This window comes from Wickerhamomyces ciferrii, contig 00034 (genome assembly GCF_000313485.1).
Source record: "Wickerhamomyces ciferrii WGS project CAIF00000000 data, strain NRRL Y-1031 F-60-10, contig 00034, whole genome shotgun sequence".
NCBI classification, from domain to species: domain Eukaryota; kingdom Fungi; phylum Ascomycota; class Saccharomycetes; order Phaffomycetales; family Wickerhamomycetaceae; genus Hansenula; species Hansenula ciferrii.
Genome location: NW_011887706.1, coordinates 81,764 through 104,903, shown reverse-complemented (window position 1 = coordinate 104,903; position 23,140 = coordinate 81,764). Strand labels below are relative to the sequence as shown.

The 23,140-nt window shown below is 25.8% G+C and overlaps 14 protein-coding genes across 14 annotated transcripts; 9 read left to right on the top strand and 5 right to left on the bottom strand.

Moving 5' to 3' along the window:
* Positions 1-337: 337 nt before the first annotated feature.
* Positions 338-2,141, top strand: CTP1 (CTP synthase; the record flags this gene model as incomplete). The annotated part of the gene is made up of 2 exons (XM_011277807.1): positions 338-362; positions 442-2,141. 2 exons carry the CDS (start codon positions 338-340, stop codon positions 2,139-2,141), a joined length of 1,725 nt encoding a protein of 574 aa, XP_011276109.1.
* Positions 2,142-2,421: 280 nt separating this feature from the next.
* SOD1 (superoxide dismutase SOD1) lies at positions 2,422-2,974 on the bottom strand (the record flags this gene model as incomplete). Its single annotated transcript, XM_011277806.1, has 2 exons — positions 2,422-2,873; positions 2,962-2,974. 2 exons carry the CDS (start codon positions 2,972-2,974, stop codon positions 2,422-2,424), a joined length of 465 nt encoding a protein of 154 aa, XP_011276108.1.
* A 1,132-nt stretch (positions 2,975-4,106) lies between these two features.
* On the top strand, positions 4,107-5,088 carry BN7_1619 (uncharacterized protein; the record flags this gene model as incomplete). The annotated part of the gene is made up of 2 exons (XM_011277805.1): positions 4,107-4,244; positions 4,309-5,088. The coding sequence occupies 2 exons, from the start codon at positions 4,107-4,109 to the stop codon at positions 5,086-5,088; spliced, it is 918 nt and encodes a 305-aa protein (XP_011276107.1).
* A 255-nt stretch (positions 5,089-5,343) lies between these two features.
* Positions 5,344-5,985, top strand: ERD2 (Erd2p; the record flags this gene model as incomplete). Its single annotated transcript, XM_011277804.1, has 1 exon — positions 5,344-5,985. One exon carries the CDS (start codon positions 5,344-5,346, stop codon positions 5,983-5,985), a length of 642 nt encoding a protein of 213 aa, XP_011276106.1.
* Positions 5,986-6,389: 404 nt separating this feature from the next.
* ALY2 (Aly2p) lies at positions 6,390-9,650 on the top strand (the record flags this gene model as incomplete). The annotated part of the gene is made up of 1 exon (XM_011277803.1): positions 6,390-9,650. One exon carries the CDS (start codon positions 6,390-6,392, stop codon positions 9,648-9,650), a length of 3,261 nt encoding a protein of 1,086 aa, XP_011276105.1.
* A 499-nt stretch (positions 9,651-10,149) lies between these two features.
* On the top strand, positions 10,150-11,073 carry BN7_1616 (uncharacterized protein; the record flags this gene model as incomplete). The annotated part of the gene is made up of 1 exon (XM_011277802.1): positions 10,150-11,073. One exon carries the CDS (start codon positions 10,150-10,152, stop codon positions 11,071-11,073), a length of 924 nt encoding a protein of 307 aa, XP_011276104.1.
* A 726-nt stretch (positions 11,074-11,799) lies between these two features.
* AKT2 (RAC-beta serine/threonine-protein kinase) lies at positions 11,800-12,675 on the bottom strand (the record flags this gene model as incomplete). The annotated part of the gene is made up of 1 exon (XM_011277801.1): positions 11,800-12,675. One exon carries the CDS (start codon positions 12,673-12,675, stop codon positions 11,800-11,802), a length of 876 nt encoding a protein of 291 aa, XP_011276103.1.
* Positions 12,676-12,964: 289 nt separating this feature from the next.
* On the bottom strand, positions 12,965-14,797 carry EXO70 (GTP-Rho binding exocyst subunit EXO70; the record flags this gene model as incomplete). Its single annotated transcript, XM_011277800.1, has 1 exon — positions 12,965-14,797. One exon carries the CDS (start codon positions 14,795-14,797, stop codon positions 12,965-12,967), a length of 1,833 nt encoding a protein of 610 aa, XP_011276102.1.
* A 215-nt stretch (positions 14,798-15,012) lies between these two features.
* BN7_1613 (U-box domain-containing protein 14) lies at positions 15,013-16,051 on the bottom strand (the record flags this gene model as incomplete). The annotated part of the gene is made up of 2 exons (XM_011277799.1): positions 15,013-15,750; positions 16,010-16,051. 2 exons carry the CDS (start codon positions 16,049-16,051, stop codon positions 15,013-15,015), a joined length of 780 nt encoding a protein of 259 aa, XP_011276101.1.
* Positions 16,052-16,750: 699 nt separating this feature from the next.
* USE1 (SNAP receptor USE1) lies at positions 16,751-17,402 on the top strand (the record flags this gene model as incomplete). Its single annotated transcript, XM_011277798.1, has 2 exons — positions 16,751-16,758; positions 16,832-17,402. The coding sequence occupies 2 exons, from the start codon at positions 16,751-16,753 to the stop codon at positions 17,400-17,402; spliced, it is 579 nt and encodes a 192-aa protein (XP_011276100.1).
* Positions 17,403-17,772: 370 nt separating this feature from the next.
* On the top strand, positions 17,773-19,143 carry ORC3 (Origin recognition complex subunit 3; the record flags this gene model as incomplete). The annotated part of the gene is made up of 2 exons (XM_011277797.1): positions 17,773-17,805; positions 17,875-19,143. 2 exons carry the CDS (start codon positions 17,773-17,775, stop codon positions 19,141-19,143), a joined length of 1,302 nt encoding a protein of 433 aa, XP_011276099.1.
* A 320-nt stretch (positions 19,144-19,463) lies between these two features.
* Positions 19,464-20,039, top strand: BN7_1610 (Origin recognition complex subunit 3; the record flags this gene model as incomplete). Its single annotated transcript, XM_011277796.1, has 1 exon — positions 19,464-20,039. One exon carries the CDS (start codon positions 19,464-19,466, stop codon positions 20,037-20,039), a length of 576 nt encoding a protein of 191 aa, XP_011276098.1.
* A 10-nt stretch (positions 20,040-20,049) lies between these two features.
* Positions 20,050-20,634, bottom strand: AWA1 (Cell wall protein; the record flags this gene model as incomplete). The annotated part of the gene is made up of 1 exon (XM_011277795.1): positions 20,050-20,634. The coding sequence occupies one exon, from the start codon at positions 20,632-20,634 to the stop codon at positions 20,050-20,052; it is 585 nt and encodes a 194-aa protein (XP_011276097.1).
* A 602-nt stretch (positions 20,635-21,236) lies between these two features.
* Positions 21,237-22,472, top strand: EFM2 (S-adenosylmethionine-dependent methyltransferase; the record flags this gene model as incomplete). Its single annotated transcript, XM_011277794.1, has 1 exon — positions 21,237-22,472. One exon carries the CDS (start codon positions 21,237-21,239, stop codon positions 22,470-22,472), a length of 1,236 nt encoding a protein of 411 aa, XP_011276096.1.
* Between the last annotated feature and the right edge of the window lie 668 nt (positions 22,473-23,140).

The window sequence follows — 23,140 nt, the reverse complement described above, 5'->3', positions numbered from 1 at the left end:
ATAAACATATCACTATGTCAAAACACCACCAAATACACAAAGAAAGTACATCCTTTTATTATTTCCCCTGATCAGAAAGGGTAACCTCATCACCAGAAAAATGGATGACATAATCATTACGTAATCCATGAAAATTAAATTCTTTTTTTTTCTGCACATTAAAAAAAAATTTTAGAAATTAAATAAACTTATTCCTTTTAATAAACCTTTTTGAAATTCCTCCCCGAAGAGTTATAATTTAAAACAAGGTATTTTGTTATAATTTCTTGAGGCAATAATATCAAGTTTGATATTGTTTTTTAATTTAATTCTTAATTTAATATTTTTTTGACACAAAATGAAATACGTTGTTGTATCTGGTGGTAAGTAATTTTCAATTACGCGTAAAAGTGTATGAAGATTTTTTTTTAAAGATGTCAGATATTAACAATTGAATTTTAGGTGTTATTAGTGGTATTGGTAAAGGTGTGTTAGCATCTTCTACTGGTTTACTTTTAAAGACTTTAGGTCTTAGAGTTACCTCTATTAAGATTGATCCTTATATGAATATTGATGCTGGTACTATGTCACCATTAGAACATGGTGAAGTTTTCGTTTTAAATGATGGTGGTGAAGCTGATTTAGATTTAGGTAATTATGAACGTTATTTAAATATTACTTTAACTCGTGATCATAATATTACTACTGGTAAAGTTTATCAACAAGTTATTGAACGTGAAAGAAAAGGTGATTATTTAGGTAAAACTGTTCAAGTTGTTCCTCATTTAACAAATGCTATTCAAGATTGGATTGAAAGAGTTGCTAAAGTCCCAGTTGATGATACTGGCTTAGAACCTGAAGTTTGTATTATTGAATTAGGTGGTACTGTTGGTGATATTGAATCTGCTCCATTTGTTGAAGCTTTAAGACAATTTCAATTTAGAGTTGGTCATGAAAATTTTGCATTAATTCATGTTTCTTTAGTTCCAGTTATTCATGGTGAACAAAAAACTAAACCAACTCAAGCTGCTATTAAAGATTTAAGATCTTTAGGTTTAAGTCCAGATGTTATTGCATGTCGTTGTTCAGAAAAATTAGAAAAACCAGTTATTGATAAAATTTCAATGTTTTGTCATGTTGGACCAAATCAAGTTTTAGGTGTTCATGATTTAAATTCAACTTATCATGTTCCTTTATTATTAATTGATCAAAAAATGACTAAATATTTAACTCAAAGATTATCATTAGATTCATTAAATGTTAAACCTGAAGCTAAAGCAAAAGGTGAAGATTTATTAAATAGATGGAAAGTTTTAACAACTAAATATGATCGTTCATTTGAAACTGTTAAAATTGCACTTGTGGGTAAATATACTCATTTAAAAGATTCTTATATTTCAGTTATTAAATCTTTGGAACATTCATCAATGAGAGTTTCACGTCGTTTAGAAATTGTTTGGGTTGAAGCATCAGATTTAGAATTAGAATCAAATGATACAGATAAAGTTAAATATCATAAAGCATGGCATTCATTATGTTGTGCAGATGGTATCTTGGTTCCAGGTGGGTTTGGTTCACGTGGTACTGAAGGTATGATGCAAGCTGCCAAATGGGCAAGAGAAAATAAAATTCCATTTTTAGGTGTATGTTTAGGTTTCCAAGTTGCAACAATTGAATTTGTTCGTAATGTTGTTGGTATTACAAATTCTAATTCTCAAGAATTTGTACCAGAATTAAGTGATGAAGAAGCTACAGTTGTTTATATGCCAGAAATTGATAAAGATAAATTAGGTGGTACAATGAGATTAGGTTTAAGAGAAACTGTTTTCCAAACTGAAGATTCAGTTTTAAAAAAATTATATGGTGGAGTTGATGAAATTTTAGAAAGACATCGTCATCGTTATGAAATTAATCCAAAATTAATTTCCAAGATTGAAAGTAAAGGTTTAAAATTTGTTGGTAAAGATCTTGCAGGTGAACGTATGGAAATTTTTGAATTAGAAAATCATCCATATTATGTTGCAGCTCAATATCATCCAGAATATTTATCAAAAGTTTTAGATCCTTCAAAACCTTTCTTAGGTTTAGTTGCTGCTGCTTCAGGAGTTTTAGATAAAGTTTTAAATGGTGAAATTAAACCAATTAGTCAAGGTGATTTTTAGAAGATAGAAAAGAAAATTTAAACTAATAATAAACTAGTAATAGATAATTTTTTAATGTAAAATAGATGATGTGCATATAGTATAAAATTTATTGTAGAGTAGTATTCAATGGTAATTTGGCACAATGTTTTGTACCCGTATTATTCGGAGTCTAAAAAATTTTAGATTATACATATAACAAACTACTAATATATTTAAAACACTAATCAATAGTATATTAAATTATAAAAACATAACTAAATCATAATTTTCTTAATAATGGGTGTGGGTAATTGATTTCTTAATTAGCAAAACCAATAACACCACAAGCAGGTCTACCACCAGCGTTACCAGTTTTTAAAGAATCAGCATGACCACCTTTACCTAAATCATCAGTACCATCATGAACAACAACAGTTCTACCCAAGATTGAGTTTGGACCTAATAATTTAACCAAGTTATCAGTGATTGAACCTTTAGCAACACCTTTAGCATCAGTTTTAATGTTACCTAAATCACCAACATGTCTAGTTTCATCAGATGGAGCACCATGAGTTTTTTGGAATGGATTAAAATGTGGACCAGCTGAAGTACAACCATTAGTGTTATCACCAAATTCATGGATATGGAATCCACGTTCAGCATCTGCAGCATTACCAGAGATTTCATAAGTGATTGTGGTAGCATCATTTTCAGTAGCTTGTTCGAATTGAACAGTACCAGAAACACCGGCATCACCTCTTAAGACAGCAACTAGTATAAAAGTTAGTATTAAAACCCTTGAAACCCTTAAAACCTACTCAATTGAGGTCAATTGAATTGGAATTGATTTATTACATACCAGCTTTAACCATTTTGATATATTAATATGTATAAAACTTGAATAAGTTGATTAAACAATGATAGATCAAAGGTGTAAAAACTCCGAATTCAATCCCCTTTTTATAACCAAAAACTCAAGTCTCATAGAAAATTGATGAATTTACTTATTCTGTGGTTAATTGCGTTTAATTTCAATGTGTTACCCTTTCATCTGGAATCCACAGTGCTTATTAATGTTATTGGCTGGGAGGTGGATTTAAGTGTTATTGGTTAAGAGACATAATGGTTAGTCATATTGAGAAGTTGTAAGTAGTACTAGTTGTATAGTTGTATAATGATGGTATAGTTGTCTATTTGTATATTAGTAGTGTTACAGATCTAAATAAATCTGGGGATTCATGGCTATTTATATTATTCCCAGATTATCCCAATTAACCATCAAAGTTGTTGTTTAAATGCTCAAATTGACAATCGATTAGGAATAAATGCTCACGGTAAGGACAGGACTTACTACACAGAAATAACAACGTTACAACTAATAAAGTATGAATAAAATGGAATAAATAAGTTCAATTAAATATTTAATAATCAATATCTGGATACAAGTTCTTTATGGAATTGACAAGTTTAAGTAATTCATCTCTTTCAATGTCAACATCTGGATAAACAGAGTGCTATTCTCTTGTTAGTAACCCATATAAAGAAGTAATAAATCAGTTCAACTCACCTTTGATAAATAATCAAATAATTCCTTTTTAGACCATGTAGAAGTATCTCTTGAATCCCTTTCAATTTCTTCAGGAGTTTTAGGTTGTTTTGGTTTTGTTGTCTTCTTCTTTGTACTACTTCCAATGGATTTAGGAGTTTCTAATAATGTATAAACTGTTGATGAAATTATTAACCCTGTGAATGCCCAAAGAAGGACTTTATGAGGTTTAGAAAGGATTCTATCTAACCAAGTCATAATGTTCCACTGTCTTTTGATTGAATATAAGTGAGTTGTCAATTGAATTGATTAGTGATACTAAGTTAAGAGTAAATGTTTATTATCGTCGTGATTTATCGCTCAAAAATTAAATTGTACCCGATCGTTTTGATAAAAATTTAAATCCACAGTTTTTGACACCATCTTTTATACTCATCATAGATCAACACATACACAAAATGTTACTTAAAATACTATTATTGACAGCTCTTATATCATCTGTACTGTCATATAAGACTTTTAAAGGTGTGATTGTTGCTGATGATTCAAATTTTGAAGATATCATTTATGCAAAGGGGAAATATACACTTGTTAATGTAAGTTAAAGATTCGGTGATTAACCAATGATTTACACTGTATATTAACAACAACAACAAATAGTTTTATTCAAAAACATGTCAACATTGTCAAAAATTAGGTCCAAAATATGAACCATTAGTTGATTTATTTAATAATACTAAAATACAAATTGTTCAATTAGAAGGTCGTGAAAATAAACGTATACGTAAACAAGAAAAAATTATTGGATTCCCAACCTTGAGATTATATTCATTTGATGGTAGTCATATGGGTTCATTTGTTGATGAAAGATCAACTGAAAATTTAGCAAAATTTATAACTGATCATACAGGTGTTCAACCAAATTGGCCTGAACAAATTATAAAACAAATTAGTTCAATTAACGAATTAAAAAAATTAAATCAAATCAAACCATCAATTGTTGTATTTTTAGCACCATGGTTAGATGAATGGAATGGTCGTTATTCTATATTTGAAAAAATTGCTAAAATTTATTCAAATGATTATAATTTTATTAGAATTGATTCAACATCTGAAGAATCTTCAGATTTAACAAATTTATATAAAATTGATAAATTCCCAACACTAATGAAATTTAATCAAAAAGAATTAAGCACAAATTTCCAAATATTGAATAAAGATGATATAAATAAAGAATCAATTGAAAATTTTATTAATGATGATGATATAGGTAAAAAATATAAAGATTTAAATCAATTAATTAATGAAAAATTATTAGTTGATGATGAAAATGATGATAATTTCCAGTTGAAAAAAGGTTTTAATGTTTATAAAAACCAAGGAGATTATAAAAATGAAGAAGAAGAAGAGGAAAGATATAGGAAATTAAGGGAATTATAAATAATGAAAGTAATTTATGTAAAACAAAATAAAATAAAATGTGTTATTAAGTAATGAAACTTTGTAAGAGGACACATTCGAAAAGATTATCGAGTACCCGCGAATTTGCTTTTTGTTGATGTGTTCAAACTTCAATCAATTCAAACTTGATTTAATTTACTTTTATTTGATTTTGATTTTGATTTAATTCTAATTGACTTTATATTCTAGCTCAAATTATATCATCTCAATTCACTCAGTGGAATAATTTTCAAAATGTTCAATATATTCAGAGCTGCAGGTGATTTATCCCATTTAATTTCAATTCTTATATTATTAAATACAATTCAAAAATCAAGATCAATTGCAGGTATTTCATTGAAAACTCAAATCTTATATGTTTTAGTATTTTTAACAAGATATTTGGATTTAACTTATAGATATGTTTCTATATATAACACATTAATGAAACTTTTCTTTATATCAAGTTCCATATATATTGTTTATTTAATGATTTATAAATTTAAAAACACTGAAACTGAACAAATTGATACTTTCCCAATTGAATATTTAATTGGTGGCTCATTTATATTATCATTAATTTTTAATTATAAATTCCAATTTGGTGAAATTTTATGGTCTTTTAGTCTTTGGTTAGAATCTGTTGCTATTTTACCTCAATTATTTATGTTACAAAGAACTGGTGAGGCAAGAACTTTAACAACTCATTATATCTTTGCTCTTGGTGCTTATAGAACTTTGTACATTCCAAATTGGATTTTCAGATGGATTAGTGAAGGTAGAGTTGATTATTTAGCTATTTTCACAGGTATTGTTCAAACTATTATTTATTCAGATTTTTTCTACATCTATTATCATAGAGTCTTAAAAGGATTTAAATTTGAATTACCACAATAGATAAACATTCAAACACAACTTTAGTTATGATTATTAGAATCATTTTAAAAATATAGTTGATTACAACATAATAGGAGTAATTCGGTCAAAATACAAAATATACACAGAAAACATTTGTACAATAAAAAACTACCAAAGTAGAAAAACAAGCCTTACCTAAACAAGCCCTGTAGAATCTAATAAACACCTTATCAAAGCTTTAAACTCAGCCGTTATCATAAGACCACACGCACGTTCAATTAATTTCTATTCCATTACAACCGATAATAAATAAGCAGCAATTTTTCGTTACCGGACACTTTAAAATGTCCAAATTCAAAAACGAAATTTGACACTTTTGAGAAGGAAATTGAAATCAAATCAACTAAACTAAACTATCAACAACTTGGTTTCAAATCCATAGAATGAGTTTCTTTCCTTTGGAAAAATCTTTGGAAATCACTCCTGAGACTAGGCCACTCACTCAGACAGGAACCATCCAGGTTTTCCTTCAACTTGTGGAGCAAACCCTATTTGTTCAAGGTTTTGAACCTCATGAATATCAAGATAGACCTCCAACTTTATTAAGAGGTTGTCTTATACTAAGAGTATTAAAAAATTCCAAAATCAAGAATATATCATTAAATTTTAAAGGTGTTTCCAAAACTGAATGGCCTGAAGGTATCCCACCTAAAAGAACTGAATATTTTGAAGAAAACGATTTGCTTAATCATACATGGCCTTTTTTCAATATAAATACTTCAACAACATGTTCAAGTGGTGCTGATATTGTTAGATTAAATGATCATAATGGTGGTTCTTCTAATTCATTAGATGATATTACAAATGCTTTGGATTCAAGTTCAATAAAATCTGGTGGTTCAAATGCTTTAAGTATTATTAAAAGAGCAACTTCTCCATCACCAAGTGGGAATAGACATCGTTCAAGTTCTTTATTAGCTTCATTAAAATCAAGTGCTACTGGGAATTCAACTGATTCAAACATTTTACATAATTTACAACATCAACAAACAAATAATAATGGTGAGTTTACTTTCGCTCCAGGTGATTATATTTATAATTTTGAACAAGCTATACCAAGTTCAACACCTGAAACTATTGATGCTACTTTTGGTTCAGTTTCTTATTCATTATCTGTCCTTATTGAAAGATCTGGTGCTTTTAAATCAAATATTTCAACAACATTACCAATTAAAATCATTAGAGCTCAATCTGAAGAAAGTGTTGAAGATTCAGAACCTATTGCTATAAGTAGAGATTGGGAAGATCAATTACATTATGATATTGTTATTGCAACAAAAGCTATCATATTAAATGCTTATTTACCAATTGCTTTTAAATTAGTTCCATTGGATAAAATCAAATTACATCGTATAAGAATTTATTTAACTGAAAATTTAGAATATTATTGTCGAAATAAAAAAGTTCATAGAATGGAACCAATCAAAAAATATTTATTATTAGAACATAAAGCTCCTCCACCACCTGATTTACCACCAAATGCTGATGCAAAAGCTAAAAAAATGGGAAATTTATTAACTTCTGATGGTTATGATATAACGGCAAAAGAATTTGAATTTCAAGTTTATGTACCACAAAAATTAAATAATCGTCAAAATTTACATCCAAATACTTCATATATAAATATAAAATCTCATCATTGGATTAAAATTTGTTTAAGATTATCAAGATTAATTGATGGGAAACCAAAACATTATGAAATTAGTATAGATTCTCCTATTCATGTTTTAGACCCATTATGTTCACATGCAAATACTTTATTACCAGCTTATGGTGATCCAAATTCAAGTTCTACAACAAGTGATGGATTAACTCAAATTCATGACTCAAATATTTATTTCCCAAGAGAAGTTTTATCTCCACCAAATTCTCCAGATGTTGAACCAGTTGATTATAATAATTCAAGTTATCAAAATATTTATAATACTTTAAATCCAAATGGTACACCTCCACATCGTGGTAGTGGTGGAAGTGGTGATGGTAGTAGTAGAAGAGGAAGTGTTGCAACATTGGGTGTTAATGATGGTAATAATAATAGAGCTCGTTCAAGATCAGTATCAACCTTGGGTAATAGATCTTTACCAAATTTTGAATCAACATTAAATGCAAATGTTTATAAACCAGATTCTTTAGAATTAGAATTAACTTCTCCACAAGCTCAACCTGCAACTTCACCAAGTTTTTCACCACAACAAAGACCTATTCATTTAATTAGAAGACCAAGTTTTGAACCTCCTCCATTTGAAGCTGATATAAGCCCCCCACCAATGAGAGACTTATTGACTGAAGGTATTCAAGGTTTAGATTCTGCTGTTTTAGATAGTGCACCAAAAGATCCACCAACTTATGATGATTTCTTAATTGAAGAAAAGGCTAAATCGCCTGCACCTCCAACATTAAGTGAAAGAGGTGGTCCAAAAGATACAACAATTAAATTTGATAAAGATTCAAATACACCAATTAAATCACCATCAAACGTTAAAACTGGTAATGCAACTGCTCAACCACCTCATTTAACATTTACAAATTCAACTCCATCACCACCATTGGTTGCAAACAACCCAGATGATGATGATGATGATGATGAACGTACACCAAGACAATTAAAGAAAAATTCTGAAGACGATGATGAAGGTGATATTGCAACAAATTTTAAATTTAGGGGTACTTCACCAAATATGCCACAATCTGTTATTAGAAATACAAGTCCTGAAGGTTTAAGAATTAGATCAAGTGCAAGATCAAATAGAGACACATCTCCAAGAAATTCATTTGATAGTTCATCTACTGGTACTTTACATCATGGTCATTCAAATTCCCAACAAAATGGTATTGATTCATTAATTTCACCAAAAGAAGATGAATCTGAAATTAATCCAAATATTTCAAACTCAAGAAATGGTAGTACAAGTTCAACAGGTATTTCTGATTATAAAAGTGCGTCATCAACATCAATGTCGCCAACTTCATTACGCTCTTTGAGAATTGATACAGAAAATGAAATTGTTGATTTACAACCATTATTACATACTACAACTACAAATATTTCATTAAATCAACAACAATCGCAGCAACAATCATCAACATCATCATTTAGACCTTATCCACCAGCAAAAGCACCATCAGTTTATGATCCTTTACAATCTCGTGAATCTTTAAATTTAATTAATGAATCTTCATCTGTTGATATTACTGCATTATATTCATCAAATGAACCAGATAATATATGGCATCCATTGAAAAATGATTCAATTCCTAAAAGAAGTTATACACCAAATGCAATAAATACAAATGAAATTATAAATAATTTTAAAGAAAATTCAAATCATATTCATCAACCAAGTCTTAATAGGAATATGTCATTTGGTGTTCAACAAACTACAATTGCCCCAATTTTATCAGCATTAGATACTACAAATGATTCTCAATCAAACAATCCAAGAACTTTACCAAATTCAGCAACTAGATCATCAATTGAAGAAACAAATTCACAATCTGAAGAATCTTCATTAAAGAATAATACATCAAGTTCAACTTTAACAAGTGCAAATCTTAATGAAGAATTAATCAATAAACAGATAAATAATCATGAACATCGTTTAGATTTTGATGATAATGATAATGAACAAGTTTCATCTAGTTGAAGAAAAAAATTGAGGTTTTTTAATGAGAATATATTGGAATTATGAAGAACTTGTTCAAAGTTTACTATACAACAACAACATCAATAAAAAAAATAAATATTATTTAAATTTGGTTTATTATACTATTCATTTCGTTCTTTTCAATTTTGTTTTTTAAGCTGTGCTTTTTAATTTTCATAGTTATTTTTTATTCAATTTCATAGTATATAGGGTTCCATACATAAATGCGTTATTTTCATGAGATTTGAGTTCTTTCAAGAGTAAATTAGTTAAAGGCTTTGTAAAACTAATGGTATTAATGAAAAAGGCCTCAATTTGAACAGAAAATAAGTCTTCAATAAACAGAAAATAACTTTTCAATAAACAGAAAATAAATGTTTAAGAAAACTATAAAAGGGCTTGAAATATCTTTAAACTTTTCAAAAATTTATTCACTTTCTTTCTTTTCTTCACTACAGAAACAATAAGCTTATAACTATTATAATTAAAATTATTTACAATGAGACTTTCAATTGAAAACTTTATTACAATCGCACTTTATTTATCATCAACTATTGCAGCACCAATTGGTTTAGGTAATGTTACTTCAAATTCCAATAGTACATATACCGATATTAGATTTAGAAAACCAGCACCAGAAGATGATATTGTGATTTCATTGCCACAAATTCCTTCAACTTCATCGGATTCTTTAGATGGTGTTGTTCCTGTTCCTGTTGATGTTCCTTTAAATAAACAAAGACAAACATTTACAATTCCAAAAGATTTATTAATTATTGATCCTGAAAGAGAAACCCAATATGAAATTACAATTCCAGTTGAACCAAAGGAAGATGGTAGTTTCCAAATTACACTTCCATTTGAACCAAATTCATCAACTGATAATAATAATAATGATAATGATAATAATGAAAAACATCAACTTTCCAAACGTGGTATTGTTATGGCTGTTCCAAGATTTCTTTATTATTGTCACCTTTTCAGAGAGTTTGGTCATGTTCCATGGCAAATTGCTCAAATTCCAGACAGAATTTTATTACATGTTGTTGATAAATTAGTTGAAGCTTATAAAGATGAAGAACCAATGATGGATCAAGGTGAAAAACTTTTGAAAAAAGTATTCAAAAGTGTTATGGGACCATTAAAAGAAGAATTAAATTTATATCTTGATGGTATGAAGATGGATACCAATTATTTTATTCATTATTTCTTAAGAGCTGATATTAGTAGAGTTGATAAACTTAATATTTTAGTTTGTCTTTTAGCTGATCTTGATGTTCCTGATGTTCTTTTACCAAAAGAATGGCCAGATTATATTAAGGAAAGAGAATATGATTATGAAGTTATTGATGAGGCTTTAGATTCTTCTAATGGTACTGTTAGTAATTCCACTTTACCAGCTATTGCTTCTGCTCTTATTTAATAATTGAGTTGTTTAATTGAGAATAAAATTAATAATATTTGTTGACACAAAAAGATTATGTAATGGAATTAAAAACAAATTTTTTTAGATATTTGTATAAATTTATTACTCTAATTTAAAATATTGTTTTAATACAATGTGTAGTTGATCTTATAGTTGACTCAATATATGAAGATAAATTTATATTATATTTATAATTATATTAAAAATTATAATTTAAATTTAATAATTTAAATTTTTTAATTATATTTATCAGTTTAAATTACAACCTTAAAAACTTAAAATTAAAAAAAAATTCTTTATTTATAAAAAAATTCCAAAATTTTTTTCATTTAAAATCATTATAAAGCATATCCATATTAAAATAGGGGTTTATTAATGTTGAATACAAACCTAAAATACCTTATACTTAAATCCTGTTAATTTATAATATGTTTCAAAGAATATCTCATTATCTTGAAAATCAGCGTTATGGGACACATACTATTAAACGAATATGTGTAAAGTGTTTTAAATTATATTAATTTCAACTCAATCATTTTAAAGATATAGCAGTATATTAGAGTGATAGAAAAGAGTGGTGATTTCATTAGTATGTGTTTCATAATTATATGATTATTTTTGGATAAAATATAGTATACCCTATGACGTACCTAGCTTTTATGATTAATAAAAGTTTTTATCTACAATTAAAACCTGTTTTAATTTCATTTTATTTTTATTTTTTTAAGTCATAAACAGTCTTTCCATTAGTTTCATTTCCTTTTTAGCATCACAAAATTCAGAACAATCTAAAATTTCATCAGTAATTAATGAATTACCAAAATCAATTAAATAAACTTTTTCACTTTCTTCATCAATACAAACATTATTTTTTGATATATTATTATGAGTTATACCTAATGAACTTAATAATTTAATTTGATTTATTGCTTGTTTTTCTAAATTTTTGAATTTTAAAGAAGGTTTAATATTTATAAAATTTAAATCTGAAATTATAATGAAAAATGCTTTTATAATTTTATTTGAATCAATTATAATACCATGTTGTAATAAATTTGGTATATTAATTAAATTTGTTCCATTATGATTTAATATTTGATTATAATTATATTCTTCTATTCTTTCATAAGATTCAATTTCATTTATATGATAATTTAATAAATTATCACCAACATAAATTTGTGGTGAACCAAAAGTTTTCTGTAAAAAATCTGAAGTAATATTATTATTAAAATAATAATCCAACATTGTTGAAATTGCTTGTAATTTTATTATAATTTTTTCAATTGGTTTACCAGATTTTGTTAAAAAACCTTGTTGTTGTGGGGGTAAAACATGAAATTTTTCAATAAATTCATTTATATTCATTGATATAACATAATTAAAATTATCATCTTCAGGTTCTCTTATTATATTTCCATGTTTAATTATATCTTCCAGGTTTATTACATTATCAGTTATCCAAGGTTGAACATAATATGGAGGTATTGGGTGTTGTTGATGATCTTTTTGTAGATATGGAGATGATGGAGATGATGGTGATAATGGAGATGATGGAGATGGCGGAGTGCTTGGACTATTGAAATCAGAATTGATCATACCAGTGTATAAGTGAGTTATGGTATCTTATTATGATTCTTTTTGTGATCTTTTGTTTAATACTTGACCTTTTTTGATCTTTTTGATTATTAAATATAAGCTTTTTTTGAAATTTTGGTTCCTTTTTGGTTCCTGAGTTTCTGAGTATAAAACAATAAACCCGATTTTTTTTTTTTTTAAATTTTAAATTTCGCTTAAATGAATTTTTAAATAACCGTTACACATTAAATAAAATATTACAAAAGAAACATATGTAATTCATTATATTCATATACTTTATATAGTTAATTCATTTTCCAAGTGATTCTAAAATCTTATCAAATTCCATTGGATTATATTTAATATATTTATCAGTATGTTTAGTAAAATCACCTGATGAATGTTTATCATAAAATCTTTTATAAAGTGGTGATATAAATGAAATTTCCTTGGAAAGAAATTTTTTCAATGATTGATCAGTTATATTATAAGCTTTATAACTCTTGACTAATTCATCAAATTCTAAATTAAAATTTTTAAATTTTTCTTTTATAATTTCACGATCTTTTGAACTTAATTTCCCAACAACATTAACATCTAAAAGATATGCAGCAACTTGTTTCCAACCTGTAAGGAAAAAATTCAATGATCTTTTCTTCAATTTTTCTAATCTTGACCAACCTGTAGAATCCAAGATATTATTTAATTGAGATCTTGAAATAATTTGTTCAACAAGTGTAATATTTGTAATTAGGAAAAACCCCAGAGTTTGTTTTTTTTTGATAAAATTTAAAGATTTAATTTCTAAATTAACAATTAATGCATCAATAACATCAAGATAATATGAAGATAATAATTGTTTTGGATCAGAATCATCAATGATTGTAGTATGACTTATACTTGAAAAATGTGATAACCATTGAGGACTTGGTTGTGGAATCCAACTACCAGCTTTAAACCCATTCATTAAATTAATTTGTTCAAATTTATATTCAGAAATTTTTCTAATTTTAGACATTATATCAACAGTTGCTTCTGAAACACCTGAATCCTGAGGGATTGTTGTTAATGAAGAAACTCTATTTTCTGTATAAATTAATAATTCTTTAAATAAAGATTTTGCTATAGATTGAGATGAATTTAAATTTTTTGATAATGATGGATAAGATTCTTTAAATGATTTTGATTTTAAAAATGATAAAATTTTGGATAAATTATTAATTAATTCAAATGATAAAGAACCTAAATTTGTTATTGAATTTTCAATTGAATTAATTAAATTTGTTATAATCTTGGAATAATTTTCAATTGAATTTCTAATTAATTTTTGATAAATTGTTATTATTTGATCATTGTTTTCATTTAATATGCTTTCTAATAATGCATATTCATTTGATAAAAACCCTAAGAATGCTTCTGTATAATTATTAATACCATTTGAACCTTTTTCATATGGAACTTTATCCATTTGATTATTAATCTTAGTGAACGGTTCCAAAAATGCTAAACTTTTTAAAATTAAATTTGATCTTGAATCAATATATAAATCATCAATTGGATTTTTTTGATCATTAAAATATGCCATTATTAATCCAACATCTCTTATCTTAGAAACTGATAAAAATGGGAATGGTTTTAATTGATTCATAAAAATTTGTGGATCAAAAGGTTGAGAATCTGATTTAATTAATTCTTTAAAAAATTGATGTAATTTAAATTCACTATCCATTATTGTTTTACTTAAGTTTTCAGATATACCTCTATATTCACCATTGCTTCCACCACCATTATTATCTTTTAATTTTAATAAAATATTTTGTGATTTATTTATAGTAATTATATAATTTTTAACATTATCAATTCTTTCATTTAATTTTGATTCATATATGGAAGCTTCACTTGCAATACCTTGAACATTTGATACGGCTAATAAAGAATCATTAACATTCTTGGAAAATATAGATAATTTTTTATTTTTTTCAATAATTGGTTTTAATAATTTTTCAGAATTTGATGATGATGATTCAATTTTATTTAAAGATTGACTAATTGATGCTATTAAAGAACGAGTTTTCAAAAGACTTTCTTGCAAAACAACTGCATCTGCTTCATCTATATCCACTGAGATTTGTGATAGTGACATTGTATTCTTGTGCTTTGTGGTTTTGTGGTTTGTGGTTTATTAATGTTTATTGTTTTTGACAGGTTTTCAATATGATAAAAAACGCGATCTAGATCTATCAATATCCAAACATCCGCACACCAGATTAATAAAGTACAATATTTAATACAAATTAAATCACTTCTTCTTTTGATTTCTAGCTAAATTATACAATATTCTTATCATCTTTTTTTTATCTAAATTGCTTTATTTTCATTGATATAAGCATCAACCATTTTTTTAACAGCTAAATTTGGAATTAATTGAGATTCATTTAAAGGTTCTCTTGTTAAAGGATCAGTTGGATTTGATTTTAAATGTTCAATAATCCAAGCTTTTTCAAAAGTATTACCAGATGGAGTTATAACAGGATCATGGAAAATATTAAAACTAATTGGATCCAAAATATATTCTGGTGCTTCAATTTGATTTTTTGTTGATCTATCTTTGGATAAAGATGATTCAAAAACATGACGTAAATCATCAAGATCCTTGGTATATTGATTTTTTAAATTCTTGTATTCATTTTGGAAATCTGTATCATCTTCATAAAATGGTTTATAATTAAATCTTGATCTTAAATAATTAATTTTACTCCAATAAAATTCTTGAATTAATCTATAAGTTTTTTCATAAAGGGGATTTGTACGGGAAATTTTTTCATTTTTTTCCTTTTTAGCTAATTCTTTTCTTGTTTCCAAGATTTGTTCACAAATTTGTTGAGCAGATTTATTATTTGTTTGAAGAGCTAATTCATAAGCTTTATTTAAATTTTTTAAAGCAGAATCTGGTTGATCTAATTTTGTTAATGCAATACCTAAATAAAAAAAAGCTTTTGAATTATCTGGAACCAATTCAATTGCTTTGGAGGCATCTTTTGCAATTAAATCATATTGTTGTTCATTTTTTGATGATTTAATACGAGCTAAAGCTCTCTATATGTGTTGTTAGTGGAAATGAAATCATATGATATAATATAATCAGGTACATACATTTGTATAATAATTGGCTTTTGTTGGATCTTGTTGGATTCTGAACAGTGTTAGTATATCTCAATCAATACTATATTAAAATAACATACGCTTGAGTATAAAGATTAATAGCTTCATCATAATCTTCACTGGCAAAAGCCTTATTCCCTTTCTGTATAAAGTTAGTATAATTCTATATAATTAAAGAATTGAGTACACATACTGTTTTGAATTTCTCAGCAGCTTTGTTATTGATAGTGGACATTGTATAATAACTCTTATCAATTGAATAATAGATCTTTTCTTTGTATTATAGATTTATATTCACTTATTCATTTATTCAACCCTAATTGAAAAGAAATCAAAAACGGTATAAAGAAGGGTAAATAACGCGGTGATGATTGAAGACATAAATAAAACTTTTCACATCAAACTTGTTTATTCTTTTACCAACAACTCTTTTTTAAAATTACTAAGACCCTTAACACATTTCTCTGTACCAGTAACTTATTTCTTCATTCTATTTAATTGGGTTCGTTTTGAATTTGATTTGAAAGAAGTTAATGAGGTACAATGGTATTGCGAACAAGCTCAAGTGGTCAAGAGTAATACAATCTATGCCGTTTTCGCTAACCGCAACTGAATCCTACATGTTGTCGTTTGATAGTAGACTGGCAGACATCTTAAATAGTTGTTAATAATATATGTAATTGTTTGTTGATTGATAGTTGTAGTGTATTTTGTTTGTATTCTATATCTTGTTATTGTCTATTCTATTATATTATTTCTCGAATCAAATCTTGAACATTTTATACTTGAACAATATCATCAACACACAACACAACACACACCATGAAGGAAACTATACTCAATAACTTACACACTTGTTTAAAGCAAGACCCTCTTCCCAATGATTCTCAATCAGATTCAATTGCTTTTATAAATTCTCTTTTATTCGCAAAACATGATAAAGTAAGTTAACAGATCATCAAATAATAATAACAACAACAACAACTAACATCCCATAGAACTCTGATATACTAAGAGCTGATATTTTACAAAGCTTCTCTACAAATAACACCAAATTAAGAGATTCATTAGCTGATTATTCAAATGGTATAATTAATGATAAATTTCAAAATGATTTAAATTTAACAACAAAGCAACAATCACAAATTAATACCAAAATTGAACATGATAATGATGACAACAACAACGAGAATAATGATAATGATCATGATGATAATATTTCACAATTAAGGAAGAGATTATTAAAAGGTCAAACGAACTCTCAAAACTCAGAACTAAATTTTGATCAATCTTTACAAATTGAAGAATCAAAACAAGAAGATATCCTAAAAGATATGTTTCAATTTATTAATAGTATTAAAGAAGGTGCACATGCTTTTAATGATAAATTAAATCAAGATTCAAATGTTTTAAAAGCTGCAGAGACTGGATTAGATGTTACAAGTAAAAAATTAATAAATTCTAAGAAAAATTTATCTAAAACTATAAATTCATTAGGTTTAATTGATGCTTTAAAAATATTTGTCATTGTGATATTATTGTTCTTGTTGAGTTTGATTATTATTAAAATATTTCCAAAATGGTGATGTATTGATTACTATAATTGATTAATTCAATATTATATTAAGTATTTTTTTGTAATTAATAAGTATCTAGTATATACTATAATCAAGTAATTGTCAATTATGACCGCTGTTAAATACATATTACAAATATATTTTATAACAGCCGCCATTAAACTAATATCATTTTCTATTACGTCATTTAAGCGCTCATGAAATTAAATAAAATTTATACTATATTATACTATACTATATTAGTATATATACCATATTACTGTGTGTATTTGTTGTTTGTTGTTTATATTTATTTCGGCCGAAGAATTTGTTTTTTAATTAAATCTCGAGATTTTAAATTCATTATTTCTCTTTCAAATACCACAAAAACAAACAAACAATGAACATTGAAGAGTTTAATGAGTCACAAAAGGTACGTTGAATGTACTCAGCTATTATAAGATCAATACTAACTAAATCAAAGACCGTCTATTTATTAAAGAAAAATCCAAACAAAAGAATAAAACTTGATACATCAAATCAAATAATATCTAATGAAGGTATTCCAATAAATAATCCAAATTTACCATTCTTAAAATTATTAAATGGTCAAGAACCTTTAGAAAATGTTCAACTACGTTATAATTTATTTCAAAAATCCATTAAAAATCAAGATTCCATTGCTAAATCAATTTTAGAATCTGCAAATGATGAAATTTTATTAGGTATATTTAATTCAATTGCAAATCCAATAACACCTTTCCAAATAGATTGTTCCCTTTTAATTTCAAATTCAACCTCGTCAACAAATAATTCCAACTTTAATAATCAATTATCAAATTATTTAACCAAAAATAATACAAATAATATTAAAGTTATAAAATTAAATTCAAAAGAATGTCATACAATTAAAATTGGTTTGAAAAAAATTGTAAATTCAATACTTAATGAAAATTTTGCAAATCATGAAGATGATTATGAAAAAAATATGGTTGATCCTGATCAAATTGATATAGATAGTGATGAAGAAGAAGAATTAAATTTTTTACAACAAAGAAAATTATCATTTGATCTTGATGCTGTAGAAGAATGGTGTGAACAATCTTTTTTGAAAAAAAATGAATCTATAAATTCAACAAATATTAGAATTATAATTATATTTGAAGATACTGATTCTTTTAATTTAGGGCTTTTAAATGAATTCATAAGATTGATTAATATTTATACAAATAGAATTCCTTTTAAATTAATTTTTAATATTAATTCAAATTTAAAAAATTTTACCCAAAAGATTAATAATAATTTAATTCATAATTTAAAATTTCATGTTTTCAAAATTGAACAAACAGATTCTATCTTGAATACAATTGTTTCCAAGATAATATTAGAAGATTCATATTTAATTGGTAATGAATCTGTTGGAGAATTATTGAAAAAATTTAAAAATTCAATTAGAGATTTAAATGATTTTTTAAAAAATTTAAAATTTTTAAAAATGATTTTCTTTTTCAATAATCCATTATCTATTATAAATTCATTAAATTTATCTCAATTGGATAATAATTCATCAAAATATTATGATGCTATTAAAATGTTACCATCTTTCCAAAATCATATAACAAATTTAATTAATTCTTCAAATGATAATTTAAATTCTTTAAAAATTTTAAAATTATTAGAAGATAATCAATATTTAAAATCATTTATTTATGAATCAACAAATGATTATATCAAAAATTTAAAAATTTTAAAACTATTTTTAAATTTATAACAAATGTCTTATTAAAATTTATTAAAATTAAAGGAAATTATTTGGAATTTTATTATAAATTAACAAATAAAGATGAATTAATTAAAAATAATTTTATAAATGAAATTATTTCAAATTTAAAAAAATTAAATCAAGATAAAATTAAAAAATTAATCTTGGAAATTAATGAATTCACCCTTAATAATGATTTAATTCAAAGTTTAAATATTAAAATAGCATTAATAAGTTTAGAATTAACAAAATTAAATGAATTATTAAATGATCCAGAATATTCAAAAATTCAATACAAGATTGAATATAAAAAATTAATTAATTCATTAATGTTATTAATTGAAAATTTTATTAAATCATCATTTAAAAATCCATTTGAATTAGTTTTAAATGAATGTTTTCAATTTAATGATTTTAAAATTTTAAATTCAAATTTATCACCAAATTTTAGATCAATATTAGAAGATTCTCTTATAAATCCTGAATTATATATAAATACAAGAATTTCAAATAATTCAAATTCAATGGAAATTTTAAATTCCAAGATAAATCCAATTTTATCTGAATTATTTCAAATTTATAGAGAAACAAATTTAAATTTAAATATTTTTGATTTTTATCAAGTTTTTAAAAATTCTTTAAATAAAGATGAAATTTTACAAAAAATTATGGAAATTTTAGATGACAAGAATAATATATTAGAAAATTATTTAAATGATGAAATTAGATTTAAATTTATTTATAAATTTTTTAATGATATGGATATATCAAATGATTTAAAATGGGATAAATTGACTCTTGTTTGGTTTTTACAAAAATGTGGTGAATTAATTGATTTAGGTTTTTGTAAACAAATTAAAAGAAAAGGTGATACTTTAGAAAAAAATATTTGGAGAGGTTTATAAAATAAACAATTTATATTAATAATGATAATAATGGAATTAAAATTAATGGTAAAAATTGATTCAATTGATTTGATTCACCTGAATAACTTGAGATATTACCACTTGTTGAATTAATTTGAATTTGAGTTGAAATATGTGATCTTGTTGGTTCAATTGGTGTTAATGTATCAATTGATGAATTTTTAGAAATGATTGATGAATAATTAAAACTTGTTGAAATATTATAACTTGTAGAATTTGAAAAACTTGTTATAATTTGACTTGTTGTTAAATCAGAATCATGAGTTATTGCTGCTTTTAATCTTGATTCTAATCTTGATGAATACCATGGAAATTCTGTAACAACACTTTGAACTTTATTTACTGGGAAATCTGTTAAAACTGAAGTAAATGAATCATCTGTATAAGTTATAATTTCTTTATAATAATTAAATAATTCAGTTGGTAAATTTATTGATTCTGCTTTAAATAAATATCCATAATCATTCATATTATTTTGAACATCATTTAATAAAATTGTTGCATATTCAACATTATTAACTGCTAAGGCACTTGTAATGAAGAATAATGGGAATAAAGTATAATTGAATCTCATTTTTTAAATATTTCACAGCTTTAAATCACTTAGATCGATATATATTGATTTATCATTAAAGGCTAAATATATAAAAATTTAGAGAAATTCAACTCCTTTTAAACACATATTAAACAAGTTTTTCAGTTAATAAATACATCTAAATAAAGATGCATGTTATACTACATTAATACAAGTTATTAACTCAATTTGTAAGAATTTTCTTCATCTTTGTCTCATTGGAACCCGTTTTAGGATACATAACTATAATGAATCTCGTAAAATGAGGCAAATTTTAATGTTTGATGATAAGTGTACCACAAAAACTATATGTACCACAGGAAAGATCCATTGATAACTATATTAGGATATTTTGGATCTTAATATCGTAAATGTAATCGAATATTGAATAATGGAAGAAATTTGACTTTATGGTTTTTTTAAGATCTTAAGATCTTACAGCCAGTTAGGGTAAAAAAAAAAGAAAAAAAAACCGTTATGTTTTTATCTTGGATCATTTAATACCCACAAATATTAAGTTTCCAACTTTTCAACTGCTCAAACTCACTTTTAAACTCAGAATCTCCCACTTCATTTCAAAGATCCTTGTTTAAATACTTTTGATGAACCAATCTTTTGACCCTTTATCCTTCTTCACCCCTCAAGACGTTAAAAATGATGCACCTTATATGACTACGTCCACGACCATCTCAACGACAACAACAGAACCAACAATCAAAGTAGAATCCTTGAATATTATAATTGCTGAAAGTAGTACCAAAACAAACTCAAATGTGACTGACAATGAAAAAATTGATGATGAAGAAGAAGAAGTTGATGAAGATTTAATCATACATGTTTTGGATTTACCATATTTGACCAAAAATTTACCTGTTGAAGTTTTAATCACAATATTAAAACTATTAAAACCAGAAGAAGAAACAAATTTTGGATCAAATGGTGTTCATACAGATGACAGTAGGACCCTTGAAGAAATTTTGGAATTTAAAGAAATATCTAAAGATGAATATTTTTCATCAAAAGATTGGTTAAATTTAAATGGATATTCCAAATTAGCCAAAAATCTTTGTCATATTCATTTCTCATCCAATTTTTTCCAATATTTAAACAAAATATTATCATCTAGTTTTGCATCAAATGATACTGTTTTAATGTTAGCAAGCTTAAGAATTTCAGAAAATTGTGGTAGAACTGCAAGACCTAATTTCCAAAGAAAAATTTTATTGAAAGATTTCGATAAATCAATTAATCTTTTTGAACCTGCTTTAACATCAGATAATTTAGGCTTAAAAACTTGGGGATCATCTTTAATCTTAAGTGAACTAATAGTAGAAGAGCATAATGACTTGATATTAGAACCTGTATTGGAATTAGGGTCTGGAACTGGTCTTTGTGGTATTACAATTAATTTATTAGGATATAATGATGTTATATTGACAGATCTTCCAGAAATTTTACCAAATTTATCGAAAAACATTGAACTCAATGAATGCAGTGCACAATGTGAAGTATTAGACTGGACAAATCCTTCTAGTTTTTTAAATAAAAGAGGTGATGATATAAAATTTAATACAATCGTTATAGCTGATCCAATTTATTCATCAGATCATCCAACTTGGGTTGTGAATATGATGTCCAAATTTTTAGCTCAAAATAAAGATGCAAGGATATTACTACAAATACCAATTAGAAAAACTTTTGAAAAAGAAAGATCTAAATTATGGTCATTATTACAAGAACATAGATTTTCAATACTTAATGAAAGGATTATTGATGGTTATGACGATTTTGGAGCTCAGAAGTTCATATATAAAGAATTAAGATGGTCTAATTTATAACAACACAAATATAACTGTATATATGATCAAATTTGTAAATAGAGATGGTATATATATATGTTTATCTAGTGGGAATTATTCTTGTATAATATAATTAGTGAACTTTAATGATGAGTTGATGTTGACACAATCGTCCAGGGAAATTAGTCTATTGTGCGCGAACTGTATTTATTGTTTATTAATAATGCAACTCATTAGAGAACTTCTTTTGCATTTGTGAAGAGAGTTTGCGCTTCGCATCCTTAATCAGTTGACCAACGTGTGTAATGAAATATAACCCTATAGGATAACTGTGGAGATCTAATATGTAATCTCTGAGACCAGAACCAGAACAGGTTATAAGATTGTGGAAAATTTGCTCGCTTATTCGGTGGATCCGTCTATCAGCTAGATCAACTACGAATTTTACCTTTCTAGTTATTATTATAAACGAGCAAATTTAATAACTAAACTCAAAGCTAATAGAGATCTATTGAAGTGATTTTGTACTCTCAGGCACCTGGTATATGGTATATAGGAAGACTTATTTGATATAAGTATCATACAGATGTTCACTGAGATCAATTTTATGGTAAAACTAGTAGCTGATATCAGATTATGCTAATATTCGCAATTCAAGACCCATATACACAAACAGAATTCAGGGGTAAGATAAACGTACATTTTGA